Here is a 10000-nt window from a genome sequence, read left to right as displayed (position 1 = left end):
ATTAATTATTTAATTAATTAATTTATTTATTTATCGATCACTCTTTGTTTTTATTTTATTAAAATTCAGAAAAAGATTATTTCTATTTATATGTACAGCTAAGTTTTATAATCTTTATGATACGTATTTTTAATCTTTTATTTATTTATTTATTTATTTATTGAAATTTTCTAATTAATTAGAGTTTACAGATTAGTCTTATTTATATAAATAATAATATCCCTTTTGATCTCCATAAATACAAAGTTTATTTACTTATTTATTTGATCATTCATTCATTAATTAATTCATTCATGCATTCATTCATTCATTCTTTTTTCAATTTCTACCCATTTCGAATTCGAATTTCTTCCTAAAGAAATTAATTATCGTGTGTATACGGAGATCTGGTTCGTATCGAGTAAATTAATCAATTCGTAGAGCAAAAACGGTCAACGTCCGATGATTGAACGAACGTAAAAAATAAAAAAAGAAAAATAGAGAGAGTAAGAGAGAGAGAGAGAGAGAGAGAGAGAGAGAAAACGAATAAAGAGAAAGTGTCGAGATCGCGCCAGATTTACCATCCTCATTATTTTCAATTACGAAGCTTTCTCGCGGTCTTGCTCGGAGCAATCTCAAGATTGGATCGTCGTTTTAGAAAAGGAAGAAAAAAAGGAGGGACCAGAAAAAGAAGAAAAAAAAAAAAGGAAAAAAAAAAGGAGAAAAAAAAACGAAAGATGAGTGAGAGATAGACTCTCAAGCGTCGACATTAGGCTCTTATACGAAAGTTATGCGCTAACACGCGAGAACACTCTGAGCTTTTGCTTTGAACTGACTAATCTCTCTCTCTCTCTCTCTCTCTCTCTCCTTTCTTTTTCTTTCTTTTTTTATTTTCTTTTTTATTTATTTATTTTTTTTTTGCTTCTTTTATCTCTCTCTCTCTCTCTCTCTCTCTCTCTCTCGCTATCTCTATATTTTTTAGTACTTATGTGTCAACATGATCGAGCTCTTGAAGTCATCAGCAGCAAAAGCACCAGCCTCGGGCTGTTTCAGAGGATTCCGTATGTTTGCGGTTGCTCATTCCCTAGAAAATGCAAAGCCCTGTCCCCAACGGATAACACTTGACGATCTCGTGAGAGAAATTTCAACATGGCAAATATTGCGTTACGTTCACACCTTACGATTTGGTTCACTGACGACGTACATATCTGTGTATATAATGTATATATATATATATATATATATATATATATATATGTATGTATTTATGTATGTATGTAGTATGTATCTACGTACTTACGTTGAATATAACTCGTTCCGAGATGACGATTTCTTTCCAGTCTACTGCTTTTGAAAATTTGATTGCCGTGTCGATCTAAAAAAAAAAAAAACGAGAGAGAGAGAGAGTGGATGGTGATAATATAAAAAAATAGATTTTATTCAAAGAGAAATATTAAGATAATATATATATATATATATATATATATATATATATATATATATATATATATATATATAATATGATTTCAATTTAATTTTCAAATATGAAAAAAATATATATAGCACGGTTAATAAATAATAAAATAAAATATAATATAATATATTATTATTTAATTTGAAAGAAATGGAGGAGAGAAATTTTAACTTTTTATTTATCTCATGAAAATAATAATTAATATTTTTCCAAAGTTTCTATGCGAAAAAGTGGGCAATACTAGTTGAAGAAAATCTTTTTCAGCAAGACTGAAAATAAAGTTGCAAAGAACCTCTGAGTCGTGGAATTAAAAGGAAACGAAAAAAGGATGGAGAAGAGAAAAATCGAAGAAAAAAAGAAAATGAGAGGCGCGGGGGGAGGGGGGGAACGGCAATCGTGGAAAAAAGAAGAGAAAGAAAGAGAAGTTAATTATTTACGAACACGTTTCTTTCTCTTTTCTATCTATAAAAAAAAAAAAAAAAAAAAAAGGATCGCTTTGATAGAAAAAAACTTAACGTCGAGAAAAATAAAATAAGAACGCAACTTGTTTCATAATGAAAGCAAACGAATTCGAGTAGCCGGGTTGATGCCACGACAATGATTATCGAATGTTGTCCGTCGAATAACAAAGGATTGCTTGTTGTTTTTTCATCTGAAAGATCTTGGCTCTCGCCATGCTCGGCGCAAGATCGTTTAACGATCCTATCGTTTACGTAAACGAGTTTGTTCCTGGCTCAGATTGTAGTCATTGAATGAATAAACAATTCTTATCTTGATCGATTGGAGTTTATCTTGAAATATTGAAATATCATTGTTGAAAATTTCTCTATATTTTCTATAAACGAATTTTTATTTGTTTATACCAAAAAAAAATTTATATAATGCTAACGCATGTGTGTGTATATATATATATATATATATATATATATATATATATAAATATGTATATACATTATATGGTATAATAATTTTATAGTATAATGTATATGTGCAAAAATTAAATTATTATATTAATATATTATATTATACTATATTAATTTATATTTATTCCAAAGAATAGAATATTATTATAATATAATAAACTAATATAAAATATAATTTATATATATATATATATAATAACTTATACTTAACGATATAACATAAATATAAATTATCGATTATTCAAGTTTTAGACATTTTCTTTTCATATTCAGACTCATATCAACGTTGCCTTTTTTTTCACGTACTTATGTTTAAATATTTTTTAAATAATAATAATAATAATAATAAATGAAAAAATAATAATAATAATTATAATAATGTCAATTTATCTGTTACAGATGACATAGAATGGGTTGGGTGGTGCTAGGGCGGTGTGCGGGTGGTGGCGGCCGCCTCTCGTCCATCCTCTCGCTGTCTCTCACCTCCCTTGCAAGTTCCCTCATCTTTACCATCCTCTGTATCCTCACACTCGCCCTCACTCTTGCCAGTCTCGTGCGTGCCGAGAACAACATGTACGTATCAAGAAATATATAAATATATGTATATATATATATATATATATATATATATATATATATATATATATGTATATACATATATATATCTTATCTTTTTATTTTTTTTTTCTCGCCTTGATCGAACTTATTTTTTTCGATCGTTTATAAAATAAATTTAAAAAATATTAGAAATCATTGATGGTAGAAATTTTCAAAAAATTTCATATTTATCTTTTAAATGATCCAAAAAAAAAAAAAGTAAAATAAGACGAGTGGAAAGAATAGGATATTTACTTTATATATACATACATATATGTATATATATATATATCATTATTTGCTTTAGAAGGGTTCGAAGATGTTATTACTACAATGGCTCGATCAATTTCTTAAAAAATTATATTCATTAACATTTAACAAAATTAATCATATATTTATTTTTATTTAATATTAAATTATCACTTTTAGCATGATCGAGAATTAGCTTAAAATCGTATAATTAAAACGATAATGGACACACGGTTGTGTTGGCCATCGAATGTACTTGTACAATTCTCTATCTTTCACTTTTCTTTCGTTTTTTTTTCCTTTTCTTTTTTTGTATTATTATTATTATTATTATTATTATTATTATTTTGTTTTATTTTGTTTTTATTAATTATATTTCTATAAATAGAAATTTTATTAAAAGTGACAATCGATGCCAATCGTAATAATTATCGTCTATCCTTCGATCAGCAATCTCTTTCTTATATATTCGCTCGAAAATTTCTCTTCAATTTTGCAGTTGCGTCTGGTATTTTGTTAAAAATCTATATTAAAAACATGCATTTGTAGAGAGTATTATTATTTATACGTACAAGATGGGACATAGTAACAATTATGATCACCTCGAATATCTTCCGTTTTTTTTTTTTTTTGAAGATATGGAAAAAATTGATTTAATTGAAGTCGTATAATTAGAATTGAATCGTAATATATGATAAGTAATAATTTTGTTGCACGTGGACGCGTGAAAGACATACGAAGGTCAAGTGTATTTTTTTAAAACAGCATCATATGTTTTAAATTTCATTGATTTTATATACAGCATGATATTCTCTATACAAAAAAAAAAAAAAGGAAGTATTACTTCGTATATATATGTCGACAAATTATTAATTTTAAGAGATATTTCTAAGCGCTTATTTCGTACTTACTTAGCATATTTGTTTCAAATCTTTACGACTTTTAGTTACAAAAATATTCCCATATAAATGTTAGACGTGGTTATTACTAATGTAGAAAAAAAAAAAAAAAATTATTTCTTCGATAAAAATAATAATTTGTTTATCAATAATTTATTAATTTATTTAATTTGATATTATTCAGTCGCAATCTGAAGTTTTGATCGCGACAAAATAATATGAATTTGGTTCGTAAGAATTTGTTTATAAAAATTGTTTATAACAATTTGTTAATTAATTAATTAATTAAAATTTCATAAGATCAACCGCGATTTGAATTTTCTTTTTTGACAAAATAAGATGAATTTAGTTCGTATTAATTTGTTTATAAAAATTGTTTATAACAATTTGTTAATTAATTAATAACAATTGATTGAAAAAATGGAGAATATTCTGCCCTTTAAAATGATATTTGAATTATATTTCTACGACTTTTAATTCCAAAGATATTCCCATATAAATGTAAAACGTAATTATTAACAATATATAACAATATTGTTTATTTGATAAAAAAGAAAAATAATTTGTTCATTAATTTAATTAATTTCATAAATCAATCGCTTCATGAATTTTCTTTTTTTGACAAAATAAGATGAATTTAATTCATACTAATTTGTTTATAAAAATTGTTTATAACAACTTGTTAATTAATTAATAACAATTGATTGAAAAAATGGAGAATATTCTGCCCTTTAAAATGATATTTGAATTATATTTCTACGACTTTTAATTCCAAAGATATTCCCATATAAATGTAAAACGTAATTATTAACAATATATAACAATATTGTTTATTTGATAAAAAAGAAAAATAATTTGTTCATTAATTTAATTAATTTCATAAATCAATCGCTTCATGAATTTTCTTTTTTTGACAAAATAAGATGAATTTAATTCATACTAATTTGTTTATAAAAATTGTTTATAACAATTTGTTAATTAATTAATAACAATTGATTGAAAAAATGGAGAATATTCTGCCCTTTAAAATGATATTTGAATTATATTTTTATGACTTTTAATTCCAAAAATATTAACAGATAAATGTAAGACGTTTATATTAACCCACTGACCTATATAATTTCATTCAACTAAGCTCAATGACACATTAACCTATATAAGTTCCAAGAATTTACGCGACCCAGCTGGACTGTTACTACTACTACTATATTATTACTACGAACAGCTGTAGTATAAGAATTATGAATGGATATCTTTCGAAGGCAATAACTTGGAAACGAAAAATCGTAGAAACATGATAAAAACACCATTTTCAAGGTTAATTTATTTTTTATTTATACAAATATTGCAATAATATATTGATACAATAAAATCAATTTTGTTAATAATTTTTCAAAATTAAAATTTTTTCATTTCTTCATTTTTTTTCTTTTATATATATATATATATATATATATATATATATATATATATATATATATATATATATATATATATCTGTGCAATAAACAAAGATATAATTACAATGAAATCATTAAAAGTTTTTATTTTTAATACAATTATTAATATAATTGTATAAATATTATTTTATTTAATTAAAATAACAGATGGAAGATCTAATCGAAAGATTTTACTTATGTAACTTTATTTACTACGATTATTTATTTACTCTTACTATATTTTAATCGTATCTATTTACGATTTTTTAATAATATTTAAATAAAAATATCTTCTAAATTAATAATTTTTCGATAATATATGATTAAATACGTATTTATAAGGAATGTCGAGTTGTATCGTCTGCAACAAAATTATTACTGTCATATTATGATCTTCTTCACACACCATACGACTTTTGTAAACAAACTTTTTCCATATATTTAAAAAAAAAAAAAAAAGGAAAAAAAAATACCATATTCATGGTGATCAAAGTTATTGGTCCCCCATTATGTACGTACGTAGTAAGTAAAATGATTTAGCGATCGTGATGTAGTCACGATCGAAGATAAACAGATTATTATACTCTAGCGTGTTATAAAAATTATATTTGCTCGATCAATATATTTATACATATAAATATATAAAATATGTATGAAATATTTTACTGAGGACGCCGTTTAGATGCTATTTACATATTATGTGCGTTTAGAGAGCAATGTCTTTTCTTGTTCGATCAGTAGCTCATATTATTATTATTATTATTATTATTATTATTATTATTATTATTAATATTAATATTAATATTATTATTATATACTATATGAACTTCGAACGAATGTGTTTGTAGGTATTTCACATATAGATAAGTTCAATATAGACAATTTTCATGATTGTTAAAAAAAGAGGACCTCGAATAGTCAAAACCGGGATCGATAATCAATTTTCGTTGCTTTAGAAAAAAACAAAGGGGAAAAAGAAAGAAAAAACAAAAAAAAAGAAAAAAGAAAGAAAGGAAGAATGAAAAATAAAAAAGATCGAAGAGTCTTCCAGGTGTTAGGGATAAAGTTAATAAGTAGTAAATGTATACGCATGATCGGACGATATAAAAATTACACTAAAAATCTTATTCGTGTTCTTATCAACATTTTAACATTTTAACATTTTAACATTTTAACATTTACTCAAGTGCATGTAATAATGGGGAGGGGAGGGGAGGGGAGGGGTGGGGGAAATTTTAAATCGCGTTATAAAGTTTAACTGTATCGGGTCGTTATCGAAATATGTAAGTTAGCAAGAAAAAAAAAAAAGAAAAAAAAGGAAAAGAAAAGAAAAAGAAAGAAAGAAAGTTTGAAGAAAAACGTGGACACATTAGAAAGTAGTTTTCTCAGGCAACTTTCGATTTCTCACGAACTACTTTGAGGTCCTCCGTTGAAAGAAAGCAAAAGAGAAAGAGAGAGAGAGAGAGAATGAGAATGAGAGAGAGAGAGAAAGAGAATGAGAGAAATAGAGAAAGAGAGAGAGAGAGAGAGAGAGAGAGAGAGAGAGAGAGAGAGAGAGAGAACAAAAATTTTCTATGTTTCGAGGAAAATCAACAACAGGTTCGAGCAGAAGAGGACGAACGAAAAAAAAGATGTTCTCTCTTGGTCGGAAGATGTCTCATCGCGGGGCCCCAATTATTATGATTAAAAATAAAAAAAAAAAAAAAAAAAAATAAAAAAAAGAAAAGAAAGAAAAAATCAATCGGTGGTTATCATCTTGTGTACATATAGTGAGTTATATTTTGCAGCTTCGAGGAGGGCAAATCGGACAAGGAGATTCTGGACGATCTGCTGCAGACGGCGCGTTACGACAAGCGGCTTCTGCCCCCGGTCCAAGGTACACTGAGGCCCCCGCCCCACACCCGCCAAGACGACTACACCCCTGACCTCGTACCCAATGACCCCGACCATCCAGAGCACCTCGAACATCACCGGCACCGCTACCACCACACAGCACCACACAACCACAGCTCACTGCTCACCCCTCGTCGAAAGGGTACTCTCTATATAAGATCGACCCGTTCATATTGATAATAATAATGTTGATGATGGTGATGATCATGATGATGATGATGATGATGATGATGATGATGAAAAGCGATGAGATAAGCGATCGTAGATAAACGGCTTTTGCGAGAGAGTTAGAGACAAAGGAATATCAAGTCAGAGAATTTCTATATGTGTGGAAGAGAGAAAGAGAGAGAGAGAGAGAGAATGCTTGTAGGTTGCGTATATGTGTATGTGTATGTATGTGTACGACCGAAAGTAAGTGAAAAGGGGAGATAGAGCGAAAGAGCGAAAGAGAGAGAGAGAGAGAGAGAGAACATGAAGTTCGTTCAGTAGAGAAAGTCTGCGAGAGGTCAGCCGAATCGGAGAGACTACGTCCGACCTTTGACGGATCTTATTCACTGCAACTCACGCGAGTTACATACAATGAAAGAGAATTTCCTTGATCGTTTTAACCTTTGACATCTATTAATCAATTTTCCATGGAAGCGTATAAATATGTTGGTACGTCGTTAACGATTAATTCCATGTTAATGGAGAAATTCTTGAATGTGATTTAAATTAAAATATTTTTTTTCATTAATATCTCTCTGTTACGTGATATTTAGAAAATTAAAGAAAAAAAGAAGAAAAAAGAAGTGGGGAGAGGGGGGAAAAACAAACAAACAAACGTGAAGAATTTAACGCAAAGAATTTTCCTTTATATATATATATATGTTTTATTTACAAACGAAATTATTAGAATTGTTATAGACCGACAGAGAGAATTAGACTTGATTAATTATATTAAAATGGAAAGGAAAGGAGAAGAGAGAGAGAGAGAGAGAGAGAGAGAGAGAGAAAAAAAGGAAAAGAAAGAATTATTTATAAAATTTAATTGAAATTCCAAGAAAATGATTTCATTTAATGAAGTTTCCTTTTTAACCTTTGCCATTTAATTATTAAATAAAAAAGTTTCTTACGCGTTATAATGTATTCCATTAGAAACGAGTTAATTTCGGGCAACAAGGACGAGCCGACGTCTCGTTATTATGCTTTACGTTCATCGAGTCTCTTTCATCGATCGAGAAAGAGTATCACATAGGAAATACCTACTATAGCAAAGCTATTCGCGTTATAAACGGAAAAGCACGTTTAAACGCTATGGAAAAGCACCAAACGCATCTACGCATTATTTCACAAGAGTTTCAAGATATAGTTAGATGAATATGCGCGTCTCGTATCTTTCATCGTTTCACTTTTTTCATTTCAACTGGAGAAAATAATTAATATATATAATATATCATTGCGATGATTTAATTGAAAATTATTATCGTTAAATTTTATCGTTAAGTGCATTTATTTAAAAGACGAATTAATACGAATTGTAAGAATCGTTCGTTTTATATTATATTAATAGAAATAATGTGATAAATCGTACGTAATCTTTAAATTTTGTATCAAGGAAATTCTTTTTTTCTTTTCTTCTTCTTCTTCTTCTTTTTCTCTTCGTTTTTCTATTTTTCTTTTTTTTTTTTTTTATTTTTTTTTTTTATATAAATGGTGGTGACGTGCAAATTAAAGACATATATATATATATATATATATTTCTTTAATTAATTATATAATTTTTAATTATAACAAAATGGAAAACAATGTCATTTTAATATTATTTCAAAAGTAAAGAAGAAACAAAAAAAAAAAAAAAGTAAAAGAGTTAAAAACGTATACACGAAGTTACTGCAAATTTTACGATTATGTTTCTATTCTCTTTTTTCTTTCTTTTTTTTTTTTTTTGCACGAACCACCAAAATATTCAACAAAATTTCACTATTAATAAAATAGAAAATACTAATTAAAAGAGAAGACGTGTTTATTCCGATTGGGTTGCACTCGTTTTTGACTTTATGTTCGAGGCTTGAGCCGAGAGCTTCTCGCTAGGGAAAGAGCTTTTATCAGATATCCTATGGCAAATGGAAACATCTGTGATAAGAGGACGTATCGCTAGCAGTAACTGCATCAACAGCCAACAGCCAGCAGCCAGCAACAGCAGCAGCAGTAACAGCAACAGCAACAGCTTATAGCCATTGCTCGTAGAAAAAGCTCCGAAGACTTATTAGGCACTTTGCGAATTAGTTGTTTCCTTTCGAGCACTTTAGCTTCTTCGATGCTCTCGCAGTATCTCGATTTTCTCGAAACGATAGCTGTTTTAACAACGGCACTTTGCTGCTTTCTCTATAGGGAAAAGGGCTTCTTTTCTTTCGTTCATTCTTTCTTTCACTTTTCTTTCTCTTATCTTATCTTATCTCTACGACATTGAAAGCTGATTGTAAAGCTGGCCAATTTTGTGCTATTATCGAAATTCAATAATTCTGATACAGCTGTGCTTCGATATTTCTCAAATTTGCTAGCTCA

At 28.0% G+C, this 10000-nt stretch overlaps 1 protein-coding gene across 27 annotated transcripts in view; it reads left to right on the top strand.

Moving 5' to 3' along the window:
• The window catches only part of LOC124426049 (glutamate-gated chloride channel), a 100205-nt gene that overhangs the window by 48866 nt on the left and 41339 nt on the right, over nt 1-10000 (top strand). For 17 of the 27 annotated variants that reach the window (XM_046967276.1, XM_046967275.1, XM_046967271.1 and 14 more), the window contains 2 exons: nt 2776-2949; nt 7348-7595. In XM_046967276.1, the coding sequence (XP_046823232.1) occupies nt 2786-2949; nt 7348-7595 (412 nt within the window). In that variant the 5' untranslated portion in view covers nt 2776-2785. The remainder of the gene's footprint in view (nt 1-2775; nt 2950-7347; nt 7596-10000) is intronic. The other 10 variants (XM_046967297.1, XM_046967281.1, XM_046967278.1 and 7 more) reach the window with 1 other exon arrangement.

The sequence above is a fragment of the Vespa crabro genome, chromosome 8 (genome assembly GCF_910589235.1).
Source record: "Vespa crabro chromosome 8, iyVesCrab1.2, whole genome shotgun sequence".
NCBI lineage: Eukaryota > Metazoa > Arthropoda > Insecta > Hymenoptera > Vespidae > Vespa > Vespa crabro.
This window is presented reverse-complemented; position numbering and strand designations above follow the sequence as displayed.